Here is a 27,171-nt window from a genome sequence, read left to right as displayed (position 1 = left end):
ACAGGTCTTGCTGTCCCCTCCTTTGCAGCACTCCTTCAAGAATACAGTGTCATCATCATCCACTGTAAAATAATGAGGAAAGTAGGATAAACTCACCCATTCCTAAGAGTGCCCTGTGATATCCAGAACTGAACCAAACTATAGAATATTGGAGGTTTTTTTTTTTTTTTTTTTTTTTTTTTATCTTTAGAAGGAGTAGAAGCCACAGGGAGGCACAGGACTTAAGAGCCTGTGTTCCTTTTTGTTTCTAACCTACTCTTTAAGTGATCAGATAGAGATACCTTTTTCAAGGCTGGAGAACAAACCATACAGTGCTGCTTGCAATGAAAGAAGCTGCATTTGTCAGTGAGGAACAGGCTTTACCTCAGATTCCCGCAGGTATATCCCTTTACCATCTTGTGTCAAGTTGCGAAAGGCCTCTGTGAAAAAAGGAAGTGAGGAGCATTAACCTGACAGCCAAGAGATCAGCACTACCTGTGACCCCTTGTCCTAGGAAAGACTTGATAAGAATGAGTTTATAATGTATCCACAGATGAACGTAAGCCCCCATTTTCACTGGAAGGTCCTGAGCACTGGAACACCAGGAATCCTGAATAAAGACAGGCACGTTACTTTCTGTCCATCTACTTGTCTCTTCAGATGCTGCTGTCGTATTTCCAAAAGCACACTGTCCCAAGCCTCACAAGCTCCAGTTTCAGACACATGGGAGGTGTCCATAGCATGAGCTCACAGACAAAAGTATCACCTGTCTCACCACCACAATTAGTCCAACCAAAGGTACATGGAAAATAAGCAGCTTCCATCTGTAATTTCCTTGCCTCCTATAGAGACTGGTGCAGGGCTACTCTCTGCAGGGAGCTAAATCACTCTGATACACACAGTCTTGATTTCTGTAGAAAAAGACTGGCAAAAAGGTATAGAGCTCAATTTCCTCTGTCCCTTGCTTTAAACGAATTCCTCCATGTATTCTGAGAAGAAACCCAACCCTTCCATTTTCACTTAGGTTCTGCCAGCTGGAACAGTTTTGGAAGGGCCAGGGCTTAGCTGGGCAGCAGAGCTTTCCCTGGCCAGTTGCATAGCATGAGCCTCACCTCCCATGATCTCTACTCGAAGCATGAAACACATGAAGCTCTCAAAGCTGATCTTCAAGTCAGGATCACCATATCTGATTGCCATCAAATTACAGACTTCATTGCTGAGTGAAATGCCTGCAGGAGAGGGGGAAAAATAATAAAAACATGAAAAGCATTACGAGAAGGCAACTCCCAGTTGTGGGCAGCTAAATGTGCATGCTTCTGGGTGTACATGACTCATTGATCTCAGTCCCTTTCCCAGTCATTTGCTTTTTCAAACCTCCCCTACGTTTATCAAGTGCTAACGAGCCCAAACCAACCCCTCAGGTACAGACAGCTCTTTCAAACTCTAACGGGGTCAAATCTGGTCACCTATACTCCTGTTCCTGTTAGAGCTGTAATAAAACACAAACGGGCATCATTCACTCATGAGTGAATGGAAGGCAGTAACAGCAGCTGCGTTTAAGAGGGTAGGAGAGGCAATGAAAAAGAAAATCCAGAGGAAGCTGATAAAGAAAGCATGTCAAGCAGCATTTGCAGGGAATTTGCTAGGAATATTTTCCTACTTGTGGCCTGGTAGTTTAATTTGCTTTAGTAGAGGTCTGTATGGGTTTTTAACTGTGCTTTCGTTGACTCAGATGAACAGGGTGAGCCACACGTCAAAAAGATGAGTGACATTTAAGCTCTAAAACTGCAAAAGGAGGTAAAAGACTGAGCGCCAACCCCCACTCAAAGTATGGAGAGCACAACAGACCTTGGCCCAAGTATGTGAACCTTTGTGTATGTTCTTCATTTCTATTTTAAGCTCAAGACGGTGTACTAGTGAAGCTTGGCACTGGTATTGCCTCTGTGCAAGTCCCAGACTTCCAGATTCAGTCCCTGACATGTCATCAGTACAATGCCAAAGATAAAGGCAAAGATTAAGCAGTCTACCACACAGCAAAATACTTGTCAGATATTTTTACCTAGCTAAAAAGGGAAGCAGAGATGGCTAAGACCATGCAGCCTACGATAATTCCCACTCCCCTCTGGGCTCTGCCAACAAGTCCAGATTTTTTCCTGCTCAAATTTTTCCCTTTTTGAGGAAGAGGATGAGCCTCACCAAGATGTGCTGTGGCACACACCTGTCTCCTGTACAGCTGCACGCAGTTCTACCAGGTCTAGCTTTCCTGATCTGTTAGTGTCTCTTTTCTGGAAAACCTCCTGGTGGAAACAAGAAAACAAACAAAAGCCAAATATTTAAACAACAGCAGAGGACAACAAAGGCACTGTGAGTAGAAGAATATTGCAGTGGTACACAGAAATGATTGCTATACCATGTAGAAAAGCAGCCTTTTCCACAGGACTCGGAACTCCTGGATACTCAGCGTGCCAGTGGCATTCAGCTTCATGGAGTAATTAAGGTCAGAATATCTTAAACATGAGAGAATGTACATTACATAAAACTAAATACAAATAATAATACAAAATAAGAAAAAGAACACTGACTGAAAATTCATAGTCACTGTAATATTATTCACACAGTTTTAATATGAAGAAGATAACAACTTCTTAGCCAACACACTTTAGCTCATAGACTTGATTCTCCTCCCACTACAATCAATGGAAGCCTGGCTGCTGCTATCAGAAGCTGCAGGAAATAACCCTTTCTCAAACCTATCCCATTCTGCTACAACTGAAGTGTTATTATGGAAGATGAGAAGTTCAAAAAGCATGGCCATGTTCCAGTCATTAAGAAACCAAAGTGACAGTAAATCTGCCCTAAGACATAATGCTCCAGTGAGTATTTAATAAGCCAGAAGTATCATTCATGCTAAGGAGGATACATCCAGGAGTGCCAGGATACTCTGGCAGGCGTCCAGACTGAAATTCAGGTGAAAACTCCAAAAATCTGGAGAGGATGAAAAAAAGACTGTTTTGAGAGCGCATTGAATATCACTAAGGAAAATGGACTCTGACAAAATTTGTTCTCATTTGAGATGGCTCGGGCCCCAAAGCCCTTGTGTAACTTCTCAGCCGCTTGAGAAGACACATCATTTATGATGATCAAAATACGATGCAACAGGATGGATTCTACTAGTCTCACAAAACCCAACGTGAGCTCCCTGCAGGCATGTAATGCAAAGTAAAACATAGCATGCTGTCTCCAGTATTAAAGAAAGGACTTCCAAACCTGTAATGCCAAACTGCAGGATCACGAGCAAAGCCACTTGACCTGAAGAGCTCTGGGAGTTGTACTGCACATTAATTGAAGCCCTTGCACTAAACATCTCTCTCTTGCTCTCCCTGCCTCATGCTAAGCATCCTTCCTTCCCTCTCTTGCAGAGGCACTGCCAGCTCTGTTAATATGATTAAAAGTACAGACATCACCAAAAAACATGACACTGCATCTAAGCTTAGCATTCCTGGTTCATACATAAATTAAATGAAGAGTAGCAGAAAGAGACTCTAATCTCACTCCAAATTGTGACTTTATATCATATGCAGACTTCCAGGAGCAAGAGACAGAACCATAACTCACCAGTGCCTTCTCTGCAGAAAGTGAAGATGTTTTAATCTTGTTAATATCCCTGTTTATTAAATATGAATCAAGTACTGTAACATTTTTCATGTCTTAACCTTGATCACACACAAAAAATAGACTGTTCAACACAGTCTTCTCACGGATAAGGCAGGGCCTGATGGGTCACTTTGCCAAGACAGAAGAGCTATCTTAGTACACCTCTGCAGAAAAGAGGGCAGATCTAAGTCACCACAAATTGTCACCACATCAGACTCTTATTCATCTTGTTGCCCATAATGGCTGAATGGTGTATTTTTGTGTTGTGCATGGGTTGGTACCACTGAAGAAACTGGGAAAGGAGACTGGATCCATCACTGTATCTGTAACACCATTACTGCTGCTCAGGGGAAGCAGCCACTGCTGAACTGCTACCGGCACAGAGCAGGTGTCACAGACCTCAGGACAAAGACAGCCCCAAACATGAGTAAGACAGGCTATCTGTCTCCCAAACACAAAGACACAGCAAGGAACAGTCCTGTGCACACACAGAAAGTAAGCAAGCATAGTAAGCACAGAAAGTAAGCAAGCAGATATGAACTATGTCCATCAAGATAAAGATAAATTCCCTTGCACTGTACAGCTGCCTACTGCTGCAGGCTCACTTTCTAGCAGAGGCACTGCCAACACTGTGGTAGCACAGGATGAAACAAGAGATGGTTTCAGAATCAATACTGAGGTCATGCTGGGTTTAGAGATCAGATTCAGAGTTTGAATCTGCTCACAATATCTTCATTTTCAGATACTGAAGCTGAAGATTTTCTCTAGAAAGGTTTGCATCACAGAAAAATTATTTCTCAGCACTTACGTCTCCAAGATACATTATTCAGGATCCTCTGGAGCTGAACAGCATTTATTTCAGGATTCTGTGATACAAAAGAGAATTACTTTAATCACTAAATCTCTTTTCTCCCTCTTTTGTCTTCCCAGCATGTCTCATCTTAAATCCCAATTTTCTGGCCCCACTCCCGTCACTGTGAAAATCAATAGGAAAGGCTTCCTTTGAATACGACAAGATTCTCAGCCTGCAGGAGCTGCAGTCTGCTCCTGGCTAAGTTCTCAGGGCACATCTGAAAGCCACACCACTCTCAGAATCAAAATTCTACATGTTCAAGAAGCAAAAGCATTTGCTTCTTGTCAGGAAAAGCTCCTGTCAAAATATTGCTAACAGAAACCCTAATATGTTTTGGAGAAAATGTGCTTGCTAAATGCAGGGTATGCTACCGAATAAACGTAGCCACCCCTTCTGAAAGGAGAACTGTATTTCTGCTCTAAAAGCATGGTTGCTGCTATCAACGTGGGATGAAGGAGTAGGAACATGTCTCGGTTTCTCAGGGTGTGTTGCCTTCTAACAACTGACTTTCCCCAGTGAGAGCAGAAATTCCCAATACAGTAGGATTGGTTAACGCATCCCACTGATCTGTCCCTGATACTGAGGACAGGAGTTTATGCTTAAGGAGAGCATGCAAGTCTGATCAGCATCCACACTCTATTCTCATTTCTCTGGCACCCATGGCTGTTGAAATAAAGATGTCAGAGGGTACATACATGCTTAGCCCTCTAGTATCTGTTTATGGATCTGCTTTCCATCAGTTTGCTAATGCCTTTGGAGCGTGTTGATACTGTCACATCCACAGTGTCCCATAGCAGTAAGTTCCAGGAGTTTGCCTGTCTCAGTGTTAACATATTCCTAAAGCTTTGTGGTCAAAACTGCTGCTTGAAATCAGCACTGTACACATAGTAGCCCAGCCTTCATAGCCTCTCTCTGCCCCCATGCTTCTATATCCAAACATGCCTTGCACAGTTAGATGTTTTTGCTATCACAGAACTACACAGTAACTCTGCTTCCCCTGGTGGTGCATGCACTCACCTACCTGTTCAAAATGTTTTGTGAAGAAATCCTCCCAGATCTTGCCTTCATACCTATCAACAATTTCCTTCAGGACATAAAATAAAATAAATTAAATAAAAGCACTTAAGGAAGAAAAACGTGGCCATTCAAGATATAGTTATTTAAAGATGCTTTTCCAGAACTCTGCTCTCCTCCCATGTTTCTCATCTTCCCCTCACCACTGCAATCAGTGTTACATCACTAATGCAACTCATACCCATAGAAATACTAACTCTTGGAAATAAAATTTCAGATAACAGTGTAGAAAAACATTTCTCTTCCACTCCAAGCTGTGAAAGAAGAAAAAGGGTAGAGTTCAATCCCTGCCAAGGAGAGAATATATACGTTTAGGAGAATGGAAGGGACAAAAGAAGGAACGGCCCTGTTTATGCCAAGGGAATGGACTATGCTATAAACCCTCTCAGCTCAAAATACATTCACACATTTTTGGCCACTGAGACTAGCTCTTCTTAAAACAACCTATGCATCACTGTATTGTGATAGGGGGATCACATTCTGATTCCACAATGTCTTCAAGCCTGTCAAGGCATGAAAGAAGTGGGGAGGAATACAAGAAGTTTTCCAAAAGCTGTGAACAGGAAAGACTGTAGAGTAAGATTGTGTCAATGAAAGAAAAAAAGAACAGCTGTGAAACAGCAACTAAAATGGTGTCTAAAAATTTGCCTTGATTGTTCACAAGGTCCAAGAATCCGCCCGTAAACCCAAGCCACAATTTGTAAAGTGCTGCAACATGAACACTTACATTCTCACTCTCCCTTTTCATAGTTCAGAGAGACAGGAAAAAACAAACATCCAAGAGCTGAAACCATGGTCCTTCTACTCCCCCTATATCCACTCACCTTGGAGAGGACGAAACTGGTGTTCCCACCCATTTCCCTGGGGATGTGAAAGAGAAGACATTAAGGAGACATTGCAGAGTTGTTTGTCTCGATCACAAGTGGCATTCCCTACCCCCAGCTACAGACCCCATGCCACTGCTGTGCCATATGTATTTTCTCCAGTGTAACAGCTGCACTAGAGTAAGCCCACCATGCCTATATGGCTCTCCAGTGGCTGTTGGCATTCAAAGTCTCCAAAGCAGGATACAACACCTCCAGCACTATGAGCAGAGACCTCTGTCAAATCTACGGTGCATTTAAGTGTTGTGCTTCTCCACTCTTAAACATAAGCATGCTTTAAGAATCATTTCTGTGGGCTTAGCTCAATGCTTCTCAAAAGGACAAGACCAAAAAGCAACACTTCAGGCACTGAGCATCCTGAGCTGGGAGAGAATCAGGCTTTCCAAGAGGCACTGTGCTGCATGCTTCAGCCCTTATGATGCCCCGCTAGGCTAGAAAGTCCAGATTGTCCCACCATGCAAGAGAACTGGGTGCTGACAGAGGGGCAGCAGCATCTCACCGAAGGACGTGCTTCCTGGAAAAGACACGTAGAATGAATTCAGACTCCTGCTGAGGCTCCAGAGTGGATGGCACAATCACATAGACACCAGGCTCCAGGTGGAAGTCACAAGTCACTTCCCGTTCATCAAGGAACACCTGGCGCTTGTTCACAGGCTGGTGCCGGGTGAAGAATGCTGGAGACAGCTTTTGATTGATTTCCTCTTGCTAGGGAAGAAATACAGACTAAATGTGTTCTGTTCCAGCTGAACAATGGAACAAAAGACACACAGGGAATCCAAGGGCATGGCACAGAGGCTGCTTGCCTTCAGATCTCAGATATCTCTACAGCAAAAGCAGCTAAGAGGGTCCATCAGACTATCTTCATCCAACCCGCCCAATATTAAAATGACAAAGAATGGAGCTTCCTCCAACCTTATCAACATAGTAATACTACTTGCAAGGAACAGAGCAAGGAGTGGGAAAAGATGTGGCTTCTGCCACTTTAAGTTACTGCTGAAGTAATTTGCATACTGGCAGAAAAGACTGCAGGCAGGAAATGCTCTAGAGACTGCTCCTCACAATCCAGAGCACTCCCCTTATCTCCTAAGTACCATGCACTCTGTGCTCAGTTTGTTCTTTGCACTAGGTATCGAGTAGCAGAGCACTTGGGATCTGAATGTAGTGCAAGAGCAACCTAATCCCTAGCCTGTGTCAACGAACTACTTGTCATTCTTGGCTCTTACAGATGTTTCACTCCACAGGCACTTTTCTACAAAAGAAGGATGGATGAAGTATTTATCTAAGCAACATTATAAATGAGATTAATAACACTGGGGGCCTAGTGGAATGCCAAGTAAATATCCCCGCCAGCAAAGACCACTGTCCCCTTCCAGTCTTGGCCATTCTTTACATTTAGCCATTTTACTCCCCACCTAGTAATGGAGACGCCATTCCTCTTCCACGGCCAGTACCTACAATTTTGAACTCAACTAATTCACGATCACTGTGGCCAAGACAGCCACCTACTGTCACCTCTCCTACAAGGCCTTCCCTATTCTCAAGCAACAGATTTCACAGGACACCTTTCCTAGCTGGCTCACTCATAATTTGTAAAAATAACTTATTTTCAACATGTTCTTAGGAATTTCCCAGACTCGCTGGTCACAATAGTCTCAGTTTATGTCTGGGAAGTTCAAGTCTCCCGTAAGGACACGGGCAATTGATTCCAGGATTTCCCCTACTTGTCTATAGAACGGCTCATTCATGCCACCACCCTGGGTGAGTGTACAGTAGTGGACATCCACAATGATAACGGCTTTGCCATCCATCCCCTTCATCCTCACCCAAAGACTCTCTACCATGTCATCCCAAAGGCATGGGCTGTATGCCTAATCTCTCCCTTATATACAGAGCAACATCACCACCTCTTCTGCCCTGCCTACCCTACTGAAGAGCTGGTAGCCTTCCCACTCAGCACTTGAGATGTGGGACTCAGCCCAACAAGTCTCACCGATACCAACCATATCTTAGCCCCGGGAAAGGACTGAAGCATCCACTGCCTCCTGCATGCACTGGCATACAAGCATTTCAGACATGCTCCAGAATTCACAATGTTCCTTGGAGTGTCCTTAGATGCTCTCAGTTTGCAGTCTCTCTATATTGATCTTAGCAACCACTACAAATTTGAAATTAAACACCTGGCTGCCACCAGCTCCCCCCGGGTACAGCACAGCAGCATGCTAGAGCTATGCTCAGGCTCCCTCTGTCAGGAAATTTAATTCTCTTGCAACCCTGAGAGTGCCCAAAACATTTAAGTCAGAAAGGAGTGGATTCTTACCTCATGATTACCATGCTAGAAATAGAGTAACTTGGAATACAACTGCACTGCTCTGATCGTAGCCCAACTAGTACTTTGCCAGCTCAAATTCAAAGAAATTCTAACTTAAGTGGTATTCTGAGTAGTAATTTAAGGGAAAGCGTACCCTTTCAAGATAAAAGACATTAAACCTTTCCGTTGTGAATAATCCTCTGAGATTTGGTTAAAAACTGGGACATACAACAGAGTTTACCTTCCAGAACTTTTTCTTAGATCAAAAAAGGTCCTTTTAAGAGAAAATACTGGAAATATGGCAGGACAAAGCAGCAAACACCTGCAGCGTCAGCTCCAGAACATCCTCAGGTAGGAAGGAAGCTGAGCTATCCTACAAGATCCCTGGCCTACATGGGATACAGGCTCAGTTCCTGCCTCAAGACTGGGAGGCAGCAAAAAGGTGATACTGCCTCCTCTGAGAGTTGCAGCAAGCCCAGCTCAAACACAGCTAAGGACTTGAATAACAGCCCACAATGGTGAGACGAATACTGCTGATCCAATAAACGCGATGCCACTTTCAACACCTTCAAAGACCTAGTGCAGATGCTAAGCAACTAATGACCCTTTTCAAGACCACTGAGACCTCCTGACGTGGCTACTCTTCAAAAGAGTAGGTTGATAGTTCTGCATTAATAGTGACTTACTGTAACACCCCAGTGAGCTTGAATACACTGCCACTAGCTGTCGGCCAAAAAAAACAAAGGCAAACACAACACCTTCAATGCTGTCAGAACAGGTCTCTCAGCAAACATCCAGAAGAGGTGACAAAGCACTCACCTGTAGGGTCACCTGCAGGGAGAAAACAAACAGAGGATGTGTCACACAGGGACCTCTTAGTCACACGTACAGCAAGGCTGTATCTGTGGTGGGGAGCAGCTATGCAGGTGCAGCTGGTCATCAACTTCAACCTCATAGCAGCAACAAAACTTCTAGCTCCATTCAAAGTAAGATGGGGGTTCTGCAAGACCCTCAGATAAGCAGAAAATTGGTTGGGGAAGCTCTCGCTCCTCCTAGTGACAGCTACTTATTCCTGGATACATAGGGAACCTACTATACTTCACACCTTGTAGAGTGAAAAGCCAATGAAGAGGTGAGGAGCTCGGTTCCGGTGTTTGCTACTGTGTTTCTGCATCAGGGATATAACCACATTGCAGGAGCCCAGGTTTCTCTTACTGTCTTCACTGGCTAAAATATTCAACCAGTACTGGGGGTTCATCCAAAACATGCCTAAGAAGTAAAAAAGAAAAACATTTAGACATTATTTTCCACCTCAAGATTGATTGCTAGCTTCCCATTTGATGCCTGCGCTCAGACTGAATGAATCCCAAGTTGTCTGGGCCTCCAGAATTCACTGGGCTTTGATCTTAGGGTGCAGTTTACAAGTTTAGTGGTAAAATTCCTATAAGACTGAAGGAAAGCTCAGGACCAAGGAGCTTCATTTCTGCCCAACTGCTGCTAAAATTTGTTTATAAATGTATGATTATTCCTCTACCATATACTATATATGGGATAACTGACTTCAGAACCCACCTAACCTGCTTCCAGAAGGCTTCTGAGCCTCTGTGTCTCCTAATCAGTTTACTTAAAATACTGCATCCTCATGCTCTCCACAGAGCAAATTTTAACAGACAAGTCTAATGCTCCAAAGACGCTGACTGGCAACTCATCCTAAGACTCCTGCAGTTTATTTCATATCATAACCAGCCTTCTGCCCTGTGTTTGCAAGTAATGCAACTTCTGTGATGGCAGAAACTAGACAACGTTCTTTAGCTGCTTATTTCTGATGCTTGTGTGGTGAGTTAAGAAATAAGAGAACGTTCTGTTGTCAAATTTGTGTTATGGAGTATGAGGGTGCTAATAATTGAGTCAACAAAGAAGAGTCACACAACAGAGCACCCAAAAGAGCACTAAGCACCCCTCACCCTTGGAGAATCCCAGACTTCCTCCTGCTGTGCTTCCTTTAACCCATCTCCCATTCTTCAGGGAATACATCCATTTTTTCCCATCTTCCTGGCTCACCAGGTCTGGAGTTAATTTACAGATCACAACGTCTACAAAATGAATCTTAAAATCTTGCAGAGACATCCTGGGAAAAAGAGTGCCAAAAGACATCTTGTCAGCAGTTTAGTTTAATCCATATGGCTCACTAAAAGAAAAGGAAAGAGTGCAGGGAACTTCAAAGCCACGCCATTCTGTGTTACATATGGTAATGCTCAAATTTTATTATGTAGTAAAGAAGAAAGCATCTGCTCCAACAGCAGCATCTATCAGTAGCAAACGCACGACTCAAGTTTACGCAAAACACAGCGGCAGAGATTGAAGTAATATTGCCACCAAAGGGACCGCCGTGAAATTACACGAGTGACAACATTGCCACCTCGTGGCACAAGCTGTAGAGAAACGACAAGCAAAACAAGCAGGAGTTTCCTAAGTTATCTCAAAAATAAGAGGTAAGACAACAGCTCTTGAAAGTCGCCGTGTCTCCCAGCAGCCCTAGGAGATCTGGCACTGCCCCACTTCTCCCTCATTCCTGCCTTTTTTAAGAACAGCACTGCCTCTCACATAATCAAGCAGAGATGGAAAGCAAGCAAGCCAGGTCTGTTAGAAAACAGGTCACATATACCATGAATTAGCTGGCATAAGGAGAAAAAACAAAGCACTGCTTTGTCTGCAGACGCAGCCCCTGAGCTACTATCAGAGAGAGGATAGGCAAGACAGAGCTGTTACCAGAACTCTCCATCTTCCTTCTTTTTCCTTAGCAAAATTCTCTCCTTTGGGCTCAGCAACTCCCACTTGTAAGAGCTGAGGGCAGAAAGTATGGAATAACTAAGTAAATGCAGCCTGAGATTCAACACAGAAAACACAAGTCTCCTCTATAAAAGGATGCCAAAACCCTTGTCCCCACAGACCTCCATGTTTAACCCTTGCTGAACACAGGCCCCCTGTGCCTTCAGCTCTTTCAGACCCTCCACAAGTATACAGTGTGTATGAGACAGCTAAACAATTCCAGTTCTCTCCAGTAGAAAGGCTCCACTTCCATCAGCTGGTCCATTCACTTGCACACACAGATTCCTAGTAGTTAAAATAAAAATACCTAGACCTGTGTTGCTGTTTAATTTTCTGTCAAAAGAGACATAATGGGAAGAGTGATTGGCATAACAGATGAACGAAAAGGACAGCAAAAAAGGCAGCTGGGAGTAATTTAAAAGGCAAGCCTATGGTATGCTGTTCATTATGCTCTCACACCAGCAACATCTGGTACGTTGTCATTATGTGGCAGACACGCAGAGAAAGTACTGCTCTGCAGACAAGGTGAAAGTCACTCATATTCCCAACACCTCTCTGTGCTCATCTCCTCTCTCCCCATCCCCACGCCTCAGCAAATGGGGCTTGTGCAGCAAATGAAAAAAAAGTTGGGACAGAAGGAACATACTCTCATTCCTAGGGAATCGGGCTAGAAGTCTATGGTTGCTCATGGTCTGGAATATAAACCACCGTCTTTCACATAAAAAAAATCAAGGCAGATTAAATATATGGCCCATTTGCCTCAATAATTACATGCTTCCCCAAGCAGCCAGGATGAAGGACTCCTTCAGTCACCCAACTCCAACACTTTGCAGCACACGGAGGTCTTGGCCTGGTCCCACTTGTGATAAAGGGCTGAGTGCCCTTAAATATCCTGTTTAAAGCCTCCTGAATTGTTAAGCTAAAATCTGTCACTTTACACATCATCTAGATCACAGCAACGCATACAGCATCTGATTTCCAAGTATGTTTCCTCTGGCACTTCAAAGAATCGAAAAGCAGAATCAAGTCCTACGATTGAAGCTGCGTGTTGAAGCTGCATGTGTGAAGTGAGGCCATCTACACAAGCACTGACTGTTGGAGAAACATAAATCTCTTAAATCATTGTTTTGAAACCAGAGGGCCTGGGCAAGCAACAGCTATAGACCTGAATGCTCCTAATTTGAGTCTGAAGATGGCAGCATCCTTCCTCTAAGAAACTTTCCCTCACATTGAGCATCAAACCTTCCATTTTTTCAAGCCCACCTGTCACTCCAGTCTCCATTCCATTCAATTTTCCCCCATGGATTTCTTAGTCTCACTAGGTTTTCTGGTCCATATTGGCAGGTCACCTGCAGAACATACAACAACACTATGCTTGCCAACATCTCAGCAGTTGTCATCTTTTTGATATCACAGATCCTAACAAGCATGATAATAAAAACTACAAACATACAACTCTGAATGAAAGCATGAAGAAATTAAGATGCTTTATCTTATCTTTTCTAAGTGAAACCAGAGACCTCACAGATTCCTAATTTGGAGGCTTGATCCTCCTTTCCAACATCTGTTCATTTTGTGGTTTCGTGGAAGCAGAACTGTACTACTGTGAAGCTAAATCCTATCACAGTGCCATGGGAGACTATGCCTATGGGGTGGCCATACAGAGCACTGCCTCTTGAACTTAAATGCTGTGGTGGGAGAAAGGGGAGGCAGGTTTACTAGGAGTTAAGATAGCAGCATACAGCAGAATAGCTGACTTCAGATCATACCAACAAGCTCAGCTGGTCTCCAACTCCTGCCTGTCCCTTCATCCCATGAGCACAGCTAGCCAAACTGACAGACACATCAATAATGAAGCCTTGTACTTAAAACTTTCCTGCTCTGTCTGGGAGACACAGGCATGCAGCATCCAGCCTTTCTTACAGCTTTCCAAGCACCTATTGAAGAAATGCTAAACACTGCCTTCCCCACATCCATACCACTGTCCGAAGTCTCAGGAAATCCTTGTCAATCTGTTTTTGAAGCTGGACAAGAGGAGTCTGCCATGAATCCAGCTTGAGCTGGGCTCCTTAGGATCTATTATTTTACTGTCCCATTCTATTAGGCAGATATCTTTAGGGCATTCCCCACAACACTTACACAAATCAGTGGGGTCCATCTGCTACTCTGTACAGGAGCCCTGTTTGGTTCCCTTCTCTCAGGCGCATCTCCTTTTCTAGTTTTCCATGTTTTGGCCCTTGTATTCAATTACCTTTTCTCTTCTATGGGTCCTGTCCTGACTGCAGAGGAAGGCCTTCTACCCTGAGCAGGTTTCAGCTCATCCTCCCAGCATACACAAATGCCATTTGTAAGTGATGCACTCAGTGAAGCCCTGTGGCTCATTCCCACTCTTAGAGATATGCTGATCTATAACCATTGTGAAGATCACATATTAAACCAGACATACTTGAAAGTGAATCTTTACCAAATCCCATCTCTTTTAACCTTGGACTAAGAGAATATTAAGAAGATAACATGGCTGCCATGAGGGATGGCTTAACCGAAGTTTGCAACAAAAATTCTGAAATCCAAAGAAGTCGTGACCCAGGATATTAGGACTATTCTTACCTTTCTAATACCAGTTACTGTGTAAGCATGGCCAGCAACAAGTCCATTCCTCAAGACCTTTGTTGCCTGTATGCGGGGAAGAGAAACTGAAGGAAAATAAGCCTTTTATTTCAAACCTACCTACACAACAGGCTTATACCAATACCAGAAACATACACCCGTGTAAGCAGTGACTGTCAAAAGCAAATGGAGAGGGTAGTAGTTCAGAACACGAGTTCAAATCGTGGCACCCAAACCTCATGCTAATACTACAGCTATTGGAAAACCCTAGTGTTCTGCAAATGAAAACCTAACTTGGACTTTTAGAAGTGAGAGAGTAAGCTGTGGATCTAGCCAATGATCCACAATTTATGAGGGAACTTCGGTGATTACGCTCCCAATTCCAAACATACAGCAAAGTATGGCTCTTAGGAAAAATGTGGCTATTAGGAGATCAGATTTATTTTGTCCCCTTTCAAACCATTCTCCATTTGCTTTTGAGAGTCACCATCTGCAAAAATGGAATAACTGTTTAATAAAAATTGAAAAATGACAGGTCTTTATTCAATAGAGACTTTTTGATAGATAAAGCACAATAGGGAGGATCCTACACACAATAGGAACCTTAAGAACAATCTTTATGCTTAAGAACATGATTTCTACAGCAAGTCATAGGTGTCAGCTTTCTTTCTAGGAATCACAGCGTCTGGCTGAGCAGAGGAAAACTTGACTGGAAAGTCTTGTAGCTGTGAAACCATTAGTCTCACCCCTAACTGTGTCTGACAGCACATGAGAGATCTGCCGTAGGTTGCTCTTGTCAGGATATCCCACAGATCAGGAGGAGCTGCTGGAAGCTTGATCCTTATATTAATGCCACCTGTGAAATCCACCAAGGCTTCTGAAACTTGCCCAATCTGTAGATCTTCATAGGAGCCGTAAAGTCTAGCAAACAAAGACATCAGTATACTCTTGGGTTTATAGCCACAGACAATAGGTTGAGAGGTATGTGCCAATGAAAGCATATAATAAGGGGTATGAAGGTTTAGATTCGTTTTGTTTGTTTGTTTGTTTGTTTGTTTTTTAAATATGCTGTAATTCATGTGTAATGTTGGGGAAATATTTGGCGTGCCCAAGACTGGCCATAGGCTGAAAAGAACTGCTTCACTCATTACTGATCTCCTCACTAAGCAGTACCAAGAATATGCCCATCACTGCTTTTTTGATAATTCAGCCTTAGCAAATTTTGCCTGAATATCTCACCAGACAACGTACCATATCTGATACTCCTTAACAGTTCAGCTTCCAATCTGATTTTCTTCACTACTGAAGAGTAACTTTCTCTTTTTGTTCTAGTGCTACAACCAAATGAATATAGCTGAGCTTTCTCTCCTTCTGGATGATCTTTTTCTCAGTACGAGCTAGATTTTTTCCTGCTCTGCTTATTTTTCACAGCTCAGATTATTTTAACCCAAGAATAACAAACTCCATCAGTTATGAGTTGTTGCCTTCTTCTTAGTCCCAATAAACCACCCTAGACAAAACAACCCAAAGAGAGAAGCCAATATTTTCAGTATGCCATGTGACTTGTCGAATGCTTTAACAAGTTGAAGGCTTTGTAATATCTCAGAGAAGGAACCTTTATCAAGGCGAAAGTAGAACTCATCAACAGACTCCCAAAATGAAACTCCTTGGAGGTTTCTCAAACTGGTAATAGATCAAGAGGGGCATCAGCAATCATTTACCTTTGAAAATCTCTATCTTTGGCCTTCCATTCCTCTGCAGTGTTTGCAAAGAAGGCATCATCTTGGCCAACCCACTATATAAGGAACCACTTTGGGAATAATCCCCTAGCATACGTTTGTTTACATTTCATATCCTAAACCTTTGGATTTATACTCAAGGGCCTGAATTGGCAAGAGCTACTGCAATGGGAATTTTACTCTTTAGAAATAGAAAGATGAGAACCATTTACTACACTCCAAATGTGGCAAGGCCCAGGAGATGCATTTATAAACAAGTACAAACTGCACAGCACAAGCCAACATATTTCAGAGAGACTATTTTAATAACTTAGAATGAGTCACTTACTTAGCATACGCCTTCTCCAGAAGGGCTCCCCAGAACACATTCTTATAGACTGAAGAAACAAAGACCAGCTCTCCCGCCTCGTTCACCGGCAGGCGATCATCAACCACCACGTCAACCCATTCACCAAAGTGCCAGAACTGTCAGGGGAAAGGAATGAACTGATATTTTCCTCAGAAGGAACCTCCCTTCAAAGCAAGGGCAAAGGCAGGATTGCTTAGCTGCAGGCTCAGGATGAGCTGCCTTGGGTTATGGACTGTACGAGATCAGTGGGAGGTGCTGACTCACCCAAAGATTCCACTCATCAGCCTTACCCAGACAAAGGAGAAAACAAAGTGTGAGTCAGGAGTAAAAGAGGGATTAAATAGGGAAATGAGGAACAGTTGAGCTTTCAGGGAAGGCGTTCCCAATTGTGGGGTGGCAGAGCTGCAGCAAGAGCAGAGTAAAAACTCAGGGCCTTTATGACTGCTGCTGCTATGTGGAGACATTTGTCTTGATAAAATATTGGATAGGACCCAGCTGAGGAGAAGAGACAACTGAGACACATCCTCAGACAAGTTAACCCCCTTCCTGCATTGCTTTGTGGCCTTCCAGGCCAGGACACCCCCTGGCTGCTTGCCCTTGGTCAAGGGAAACCCTGTAGAAATAATCCAAGGATTTGACATAAAGCATGACAGGGGATTTCTGAAGACCTCCCTCGCTCCTGTGGAGCAAACATACCCGGAAGTGGAAAATGCCAGCATATTTCCTCTCAAAGCTCTGGTTTTGTGGCACGACTGCAGCTAAGATGTCCTGGTGGAATGTTAGGGCTTGCAGAGCAGCCAGGAACCAGCAGTTCCCTGTGCCAAGACAAACGGACACATGCGGTTGGCTGAAAAGCAAGACCTGTCAGCCAAGTTCAGGAGCTCCATGAAGATCCTAGAAGAAGAGCTGTTGTGCTAATGTCTTTAAAATTATAATGAACAATACACAGAAAATTAGACCAGAAGCGTGCTTTATTTAATTAAACCGTGATTGTTTTATTATTGTCCTCCCATGACCTTTTCCTTTAGATATTGTTTGGTTCAATGACAAATTTAAAAAGAAGTAGCTGTCAGTGTAAACATTCTGTTTTTTACTGGCATTACATATTTTTGTACAAACACACTATTACAAAACCTTTCCTTTTTTCTTTGAAAATACTAACTTCAGAAGAGGAGAATTATTTCCAGTGGATCTCCCAGGCAAAGCTGTACCTTGTGTTTAAGAGCTTATAGCACTCAATAAAAATTAATTCAGTCCTGCCCTGTCTTGCAGATGCTAATATATCCTTCTCAGGTAACGTGGTATAAAAATGATTTTTTCAACTTCAAAGCTGAGAAGAGAATGCATTCTCTCCAGCTCTTAGGTATGGAGATAGCAGAAATCTCAGATTTTCCTGCTTCTGTGGTCTCTGCTCAGTTGTCAAGTAGCACTGCTAAAGACCACTAAATGCACACAGTAATTTCCCATTGCAATAGCAGCAGGCTCAAAAGCAACAAAGTGAGCAGCAATTTCAGCTTGTGGAGATAACTGTCACACTTCAAATTCCACCCTGACACTTGCCAGGTTTTTACTGAGCCTGTCCCTCCTTAATGATTGCTTAAACCACACCATGCTAAGCGAAGCAACATAGGCATGTACACCTATTCTGTCCCAGTTTGATTCAGTCAAAATCCCACATAAAATGTTATTTTGTATAAAGCCACTTACATATTTATACAAAGGAATTTTTCCTTACCCACTGATCCTTGGCAGAGGTCAAGTTGCTTTCTGTTTGCAGCATAAAATACTGGAGTTCTGTGCAAAGCCTGGGAAGCACATGGCCAAAGAGAAGAGGAAGACAGCCAAGTTACTAACATGAGCTATTTTAGCTCGAAGTCAAGAACTTTGTCTGCAGAGCTGCAATCTCATGAGATGAGAGATGCAATGAGTTCATCATTTGGAATGTAAAAAACTCATGGATATATGACAAAAACACTCCCTCTGCCTGATTTCAGAATAATTAAGGTAGCTTTCTCCCAGAAGACATTATTCTAGTTCAGATGTAATGCCAGTGTTGTCAGGTACCCAGGCTACTCTGACACAAGCCTAGGCACACCAAATTTTGCCTACACCAAATACAGTCCCAGAGATAAACTAGCACTGCTCAGACTCATCAGTATGGTTATTCACAAATATTTCTGTAAGGAGACAACCCTTCAGACCTGTCAGCCCACCTCCTCTATAATTGCTGACAAGTTTCAGCAAAAGAGGCTACAGTGGCAGAGCAGAAACTGTTAAACTTTCAGCTAATATAGCTGATGTCACCATGATTTGACTGACAATCAAGCTACAGACTAACATATATCTGCTAGGGAAGTTTCTGGTGATGTGACAAGAACATGATTCTTGACTAACCATCCAGAAAGAAATTATGCTGTTAGTCTTTTCTTCTCACAAATGCCTCTGGGCACAACTCAATAACTTAAGTGCCAAACTTTCGTTTTGCTCTTATGACCCACAGATTGCTCAAGTTTATTTTCACACTGCTGGCTATCTCTTCAGGCAGCAGCAGAGAAATGGCAAATCCTGAAAAGGCTGCTACAGTAATTAGACACCAGCTCCCATCCGTGGTGAATTTCGATGTTCATCATTTTGCAGGCCATCAGGCATAGATACAGCAAGCTACAAGGCTGAAGGCCAAATAGCACAATCTCAGCATTTCTTCTGCAGCCTAGGGACTGAAGGATACACAGCACCCTTCCTCAGAGAGTCTTTGCTGAGCTAAGTTTGGCATCAGAGCAAATGGCAACCTTCTTCTTCAGGAAGCTTTAGAGTAGCTTTAGAGTGGACTGAGAGAAAGATGAAGTTTCAATGCCATTCCGCTGGAGTGGAGATAAAGAATTACAGACCTGAAGAGCTTTGCAGAGACCAGGACCTGTATCACCTTCCCTTTCAAGTACATTTATGCTGATAGAGCTGTCTCACCCTCAGAGTCCAGCTCAGGCCCCTAAGCATGGCATTTGTGCTCTGCCAGATCCTGACAATACAGACTATCTGTGCGATGGAATTACGTATGAAACCCTGAGAACCAGGGCTGCTGTTTCCAAGACCTCCTGCTTGTTTTTGAAAAGTTCCTCTACTTCCCTGCTGATTTTCTTGAGTTTTGCAGAAACGTGTCCCTTCTAAGAAATTGGTTAAATTTAACAAAATCTGACGGCTAGAAAATAACTTCACTAGGAGATGCTATGTGCTATTACCTGCAGACCTCCAAGGAGACTGAATCTCCCAGATGAGTGCTTTTAGGAAGATCAGAGTATCAGTGTGCTCCTCGATGACTCATTAAGAACAGAATTGCCACTGCTAGTAATAGGCTAGAGGTAATAGGCCTTCTCTAACTGTGCCAGAACCCCGTCTTGGCCAGCAAGGCTTGTTATCAATTTGTTATGGGAACTTGCTCTGGGATCACAGCTTGGTCCCAGGAGTCTTGTTCATTCTGTTTAAGCGTGGGGTAGCAAGCAGCAAGGACCTTGGAAATATGAGCACAAGTAAAGTGCAGAAGCTTCAGAACTGAAAACAACCCACTGATGATCAGTTACTGGCAGAAGCTCAACCTTGAGAGCTGGGAAACAGTGCACAAATACAGTAGAGAACAGACTAAACAGTTAAGAAAGAGGGGAAAAAAAAAAAGAAAAAGAAAATAAAAGAGAAAAAGCACAGACCAGCAAGAGGATAAGGCATCTGCCACTGCCTAGGAAAGTAACAGCTTTCAGCATTGTAACAGTACGTGGTCCAAGGGATGGGGGCCAAAGGCTAAGAATGGACTGAAAATTCAGAAATCTTCTAAAGCATTAAGATTCTCAATTTTGGGGAGAGAGGCTGTCACCACGAGAACTGACATCACAGAATCTCCACAGAATCATCACATCTGCCAGCGTGCTACTTGCTCCAAGGGCACCAGCTTCCACTCACCCCCTTCATTTGCTTTCCCTGCCTGCTCTAAGTGTTACTGGATAAAAACTGAATAAAGTTGGTTATGATTTCTGGCAATAAATGCTTTAAAGGCAATTATGAAACTATATGTACACAAACTTCTGAAATGACAGCTGCTACAATTAAGTATCACTTCTGAAGGCATTAAGGCACTCGAAGTCTAGGAGCAAGTCCACTTGATGTTATCGCTACTTGCTGTCTATCAACTCTGATCATTCTCTTACATGAGAATATTCACTAAAAATCACTTACATGTGGCCTCTTCCACTGTACATTTCGGGGGAGTTTCTTCAGTATTGCTCCCATTCCAATAGAGCTGATGTCAGCAGGGAAACTCTCATCAGTGAACAGTTGTTTATTCTTCAAGCACGTCTCCAGCAAGGCCTGGTAGTTCTGCTGGACAGGTGGGCTGTGTTTTTGAAAGATATTCTTTCCCAAAGACCCAGGTGACTTCTTTTTTTTCAGGCATGGCAACAAAGGCATGGCGATATTCTTCCTCTGAGGAGCTTACAGGGACCTTGCCCTGCTCAGTCCTGTTAGAAATTCCTTGTATACTGGGATGAGGAATGTCTTCTCCAGAAGAGTTCTGGATCATTAAAATAAATGTAAAAAGTAAATTGAATCTCGGCTTATAACATTTTTCTTTAACCAGCAGAGGGGGATGGCACTCATAGGAGTGGGCCCACCTCTGATTCTAATCTGATATCTGTCACTGTGCTTTCAAGGCTTTCCATTCTGCAAATTTATGTCAAAATGAGTTACCAGTTGACTTTTACCTGGGCTTCAAAGCTATCCACACAGCTATTCCGAGTCTCTCTCCAGACTATTCTAGGCTTTCCAGGGTGTTTTCATAACATGCTAAAACATGAATGACATTCTGGCATGTGGATATTTCCCCTCCCTAAGCAGGAAAAACATTAAGACAAACCAAAAGCTAACAAAACATGGAACGCATTAAGCATTACAAAGCCAGTTACTCAAAACCCTCCAATAGTCATTGCCCTCTTTGCCTCACTCTGAAAAATGATACAATCATCCCCAAGAGATCACATTCCATCTTGCTGATGACCACAGATTCACACATGAAACTGCATACTGAGATTTTTTTTTCTTGGAACATTCAAGACAGATGTTTCTCATCTTTCCATTGAAAACAGCAAAAAGTGATCTCACAACCCATTTTTCATGCCTCACGCTAAAGATTAGCAGCCATCACCTTTTGCTACAAGTGGTGAGCATCTTTTGCATGGAGAAAGAAAAAATGATTAAGAAACTCAGAAGACAAATCATGCCCATAAACAGTAACAAGGTTGACTGAAAAAATTTATCCTGCTACTAAGTTCAACAAACGGTTCCCATGCTGAACTGACAGTATTTGGAAGCCTTCACTTCTCTTATGAGACTGCAAGTCACTGCCTCAGGCACACTAGGAAACTGATCTCAATTAGGAACCATTGATTGTTACTCTCATTAAAGTTGTAGGTCACCAGCATTCCCTGTGTGAAACCAAACAAACACGGCTTACACTGTCCTCCCGCACAGAGCCCTCCTCAGTTGTTTCAAAACTGTTCTGCAATTGATCTAGAAGGCTTGCTTCTCAAGGGCAAATGAAAGAAAAATCTTCAAATGATGAAACAAAAATTGGAAACAAAAATTCAGTTTCCCACTGGACATTATCATGGTACATTTCAAACCTAGGATGTAAGTGCCTAACAACTTCTCTACTTTTTCTCTATCACCTCTCCCTCCAAACCTTGTCTTTTTTGCAGTCACTGACCTTCACAACTACAAGAATATGAAGAATGGACAGAGACACAGATTTAATGCAAGAAAAATAGTTTGGAGACCCAACTGTGTTCAGTCTTCACGTATGAAGCAGAAATTCTCATTCTGCTGTTCTACAGGAGAAGAATTGGTGACTAATTGAAATACTCAGAGCTATGTGGAAAAGCAAGTATCTGAGAACTGATTATTGTGTGTGCTGAACTTCCTCAATACTTGACCAAATCATTGAGACACTTTCATCAGTTCACACCTGTCTGATTTTTATTTGAAAAGCAACAAAACTTTTAAATAGGCTTTGAAACTAAAAAACAGTATGAAAAAGAAAATGCTTTCAAAACTGGAGGTTTAAATCTCCTGAACGTACAGCCTTATTCCCAAGAAGCTGAGTCAGCAGCCATAACTGTAACTTTACGTTGAGTTGGTGGGGCAGTTTGAAAACCTCCCATCTGATTCTACCTGCAGCTGTATTGCTTTGAACTCTTTCCCAAATTATCTGGAAATCTTCGTCTGCCTGCTGTTTGACCTGCTCAGTGTATGAGCAGGAGCCAGACACAGCTGTATATGACAATACATCACCTGCACTCTACTCAGCAATGCTACTGAACTAGACTGTCAGCAATCAGTGCACCCCACTGTCTTCTGGTGTGGATGGAGAGTAGTCTGTGCATGTCTCTTCCAGTCATTATGATTTCTAGTGGAAAGGAGCCAAGCATAGCAGACAGGTTAAAATCTGTAGATGGAAGCTGTGAACGTGCAGGCTGGATGGATTTGATCCTCTATTCTTTGCATGTTACCCTTGTCAGCACATTTGCCATCTGATGCACCTCTTTCCACTAAATTAGCATCCTGTGCTCTCCTGCTCATCATGTTAGATGCCATGAAGTGGCCTAATTCCTCAATCTTAAATTTAAAGCCTAAAGAAGCCACAGAAAATTCTTCCCTTTCAGTACAAGTAACTGGACCATCAAAGGATTCCCCGAGAGCCTCTTTCTCTAAGAGAGGATTAATCTTGGACAACATTGTCCAGCTCCCTTGATTTCATGAACAAGTATCTATATGGATCTACTCCTGTGTGGAATAAAACAAATGTTTGCATGCAAAATAGTACATTTTAGGGTGAGCAGAACAAATGATGCCAGGCCACCTTTCACAGCCATTCTTGTAATACAACAGAAGTAGACAAATAAACAGTCAAAACGAACAAGTGACTGTATTCCAATACTGTAATGTTTGTTAGTCTCTTAACATACGTTACGAAAATTGCACTTGCAGGTACAACCTCGAGTCTTTAATTAAACACCGTAGTGTATTTCAGAAACAAAAACTCAACGCTGACTCCTGTTTTTCTCGTGGGTGCGTTAGCAAACAACAATATCCTGAGAAGACGTACGTACGTGTGTTTTCTCACAAAATAAATGAAATCACTGTTAGGTGGAGAGCCTTGCCCTGAATTTCCAGTGCTTAGATTCTTGGTCCAAAAGGTCATGAACATCTTCCGGCACTGAGATTTTCAAGGCCACGCAGGGAACCTGCCCCAGAGTCTCCCACTGAAGTTAACAATAAGCCTATAGGGAATATGCCTGGACGGCATTCAGAGCTTCAGCCAATACCTCCCTGAATAAACACTTTTAAAGACTCTGGCTGAGAATTTAAAAGATATATTCTTTACTCTGAAGATTGTCCAAGCTCTGTAAAAATCAGTGGGAACACAAATTTCCCATTTACTTGGGATCTGTTCTTTAGCACTTAAGGTTACAACACCCACATTCATAATCATCCTAACTACTAGAGATCCTGACTGCCCACAACTTCAGCTGAACATCAGAAGAAACATTTAACTTCTATGGCCAAATATCAGAAAAATTTTCTATAAACAGCAAAGCTGAGAGCAGAAAGGTGAACAAAATCTTGGTTAGCTGCAACACCAGCCTGCGTTCCCAACCATTTGGCAGGCAGAAGCTCTGTAACTGTAACATGCAGAGCAGCTGACCCAGCTCATTTAGTTGCTTTATATTGCACCCATTATTCTCATGTTTGCTGACATGGACTTTCTGCCTTTGCCTTTAACACTTCCATAGAAAAGTACAGCAGCAGCTGTTGTTCAGTGTGGCTAGCAGCATCATGTAACTAATACACACTTTTGATCCTGGAGGACAGCTTCCTCTCAGCACCATGCCTCTGGCAAGCAGTGACAGAGTTCTACTTCTTTCAACCCCTTGGAACATCCTAACTCTGCCACCCACATGGATACTGGTCAATAATGCTAGCACCAGAGCTCTAGATGTAGCACTTGGCATTTGATGTCCTACCTTCTCCAGGTGTGTCCTCACAGCGAAGGATAATTGTTCCACTGGCAGTGATGAACTCCGCTTATAAACAGCGTATGTGTTACCCTTACTTCCGAATATATCTGTGTGTGCATGTGTGTATATGTATGCCTTGCCTGCATAACACTGAGGGCTGGTACTCGCCCAACAAGCACTGCAGTAGAAGGTGGGGAAAAAAACATATTGAGTAATGCCAGAACATTTCTGAGAACCCTAGTGTAAAATATCTCACATAAGACATAAAATAAAAGGTCAGCCCATCTAATGTTTGACTCATCCCCTCAAGTAGAAGGCAGCTTCCTTGTTTAGTGTGCTGTTTGATTATTCAACTCACAAAACTCTGTAACACTCCATGCATCACTGGCAAAGCAGAACAGGAGAATGCATTCAACTGTGTCTGAATACATTCAAATGTAATTTCTGCTCAGGTCGGGAAATGGTCAGAAAGGAAATACCCTCAAAAAATACGTACTGCCAGAACAGCTGGGGCCATGAGCATCTCTCCACTTAATCCATCAAATCAGAACAATTTTTATAAAGAATATACACATAAGTTCAAATGAAACTGTACCTCCTACGGCAGAGTCAATCAAAACCATCAAAGAGTTATATGAGAAATCTCCAAGATTCTGCACCGTAAGGCTGGCTAAGTATGGAGAAGGACTTGGGATTTTTCATTCTGGCACTATTGCAAGTATCATATGGATCAGGTCCTTTAGGTAGCCTACAACACACATTCTTTGCTTTACATCTGTAAAGAGTGAACCATCTTGAAGCAAGGACGCTTCCCATTAACGTACACTATCCAAGCCCGTATTTCCCATTTCTGGTGGCACTTCTGGGTACCAGCCCTTGGTTCCATGCTAAGCAATAAGGGGATAAAAGCTGTCTGCACAGGGCAGGACAAAGGACAGCATAGGTGTACCCATCCATTTGTGAACAACAGCAGGAAAAACATCATGAGAAGTATTTCAGAAGAACATGGAAGAGCAGTGAGGGTAGGAAAGGAAGGCAGCAGCTTTCTCGGTTGTAAAGACAAAGCAATGAGTAGCAAAGGGACAGACCACCCTGGAGACAATACCAAGGCCACATGACAGCAGAAGGCAGTTGAGAAATCTGATCATGCTGAACCAGAGGAAAGTCCCTTACCAAATTTTAGTGGTTTGGGTTTAATTTTGGGCCGCTGCACATCCTTCTCCCCTTGTGCCTTTCACACAAACTCTGCTACTCACTCTTGGATCCATAATTAACTGAACTTTTGACACTGCTTTTTGGATTTCAGACTTGGTGATAAACAGTGACAACAACTGCCCTGGCAGGAAGTGAATTTTACTGAACTACTCTGTTCTCACAACCTTCTTCAAACTGTCAAAAGTTTCACAGCGCTGACTCACAACCTCTTTTCAAACATGGATATTTGCCCATCTCCCCACTCTCAGATGATCTTCACAGGAAGCAAACCTGTCCAGTCTGAGGTGGGGCGATAAGCAAACACACATCATGGTAATGATTTCATGTGAAGTTTCAGTTACACAGCACCATATTTTGCCCCCAGACATTAGGTTTTGTTTTGAAGACAAAGACATGACTTGAGTCTAGTCCCATTCACTTCCAGCAGCATCTTCCCTAGCAAAGTCTCTCTGTTGGAAAAGGAGAACACTCAGTTTGGTTTACATGTCACCAGCAACTGAAACTGAAAACCAACAGAACTTTAATCTTTCTATGTAGAGAGAGGGAGACAAATTCATTAACAGAGGACACCTGCAGACCTGTCCCACCAGTACCAGCACATCTTGAGCACTGCAATACAGCAATTAATGTACAGGACATTAAAAAGAGTGAGTTTGTGTTTGAAATGCTCAGGGACTTTAAAGAAATAACAGCTCTTCTTCCAGCAGAGACTTTTTATAGGAAAAAAAAACATTGCTTGGAAAAAAACAAAACAAAACAAAACCCTAAAAATTCATTGCTTTAGTTCCTTTTCTGCTTTCAAAAATTTTAAGCATATATATATGGAATTTAAAAAAAAACTTTGCGTTGAGACCAATCTGCCCAGCAGAAAACTCTACATTAAAATAAGTCTGTTTTAAAAATAAAAAGGAATAAATACAGAAAGCAGATCACAATTTTCAGTTTGAAACCAGGAAAAGAAGAAATAAAAAAACTGATTATACTCTAAACTTCCTTTCCTAATTTTACTTTCTATTGTTTTTGACAAGCTCTACATATCTAAGGTAAGGAGAGCCCCTGAGGAAGTCAGCCTCTCCGAGAGAATCAGCTAAGAAAACAGACCAAAAAAGCAAATAGAATTGTGCAACTTGTGTGAGTCACCTAAAGAAAGTCTATAAAAACTGTGAAGTTTGTCATAATCTGCCATGGTAATAATGAATGCAAATGGAAAGGACTGTCTTCAGATTCTGTGAGGACATGCTTTTTGGCCTTTTGGTATAAATACTTACAATAAACACAGCTTAATCGTTAATACTTATTTTCATCTTGTAGATGTGGAACAACAGTGCTTCTGCTGTACCTGCAGCAACTAGTTCCCAGAAGTTGCACAACACAAGGCTTACTCATGTTTCTCTCCCATTAGTGGCACTCAGGAAGGGTATCAAGGTGGTCTGGGAAGATTTGCCATCAAAGACTTCCTGGCCTGACCTTTAGTCAGCCCTGAGACTATCACAAGGAACCACTGAGGAGTAGCAGGCTCCATATATAGCCAGAGAAATACTAGATTGGCCTCTGAGGAGCGCAGTCCTTAAATGGAGAGCTATCTAGAAGATGAAAGCGAGTTTTTCTTACAAAACATGGAAT

The 27,171-nt window shown here is 42.6% G+C and overlaps 1 protein-coding gene across 1 annotated transcript; it reads right to left on the bottom strand.

The window, feature by feature from the left end:
• CAPN14 (calpain 14) lies at positions 1–24,388 on the bottom strand. Its single transcript, XM_042822171.1, is given in 21 exon segments — positions 1–62; positions 364–419; positions 1,092–1,208; positions 2,198–2,276; positions 2,390–2,458; positions 2,900–2,964; positions 4,442–4,499; positions 5,508–5,570; positions 6,385–6,421; positions 6,944–7,149; positions 9,846–10,021; positions 10,717–10,880; positions 11,522–11,596; positions 12,845–12,930; positions 14,189–14,254; positions 14,935–15,109; positions 16,256–16,392; positions 16,973–17,091; positions 18,012–18,081; positions 20,498–20,831; positions 24,340–24,388. Coding segments are annotated over 20 exon segments (2,076 nt in total). The 5' UTR covers positions 20,729–20,831; positions 24,340–24,388; the 3' UTR covers positions 1–35.
• Between the last annotated feature and the right edge of the window lie 2,783 nt (positions 24,389–27,171).

The sequence above is a fragment of the Centrocercus urophasianus genome, unplaced genomic scaffold (genome assembly GCF_019232065.1).
Source record: "Centrocercus urophasianus isolate 14NV4802_14NV808 unplaced genomic scaffold, USGS_Curo_1.0 seq_10, whole genome shotgun sequence".
NCBI classification, from domain to species: domain Eukaryota; kingdom Metazoa; phylum Chordata; class Aves; order Galliformes; family Phasianidae; genus Centrocercus; species Centrocercus urophasianus.
Note: the sequence above shows the minus strand (reverse complement) of the source record. Positions and strands in the feature narration are given on the sequence as shown.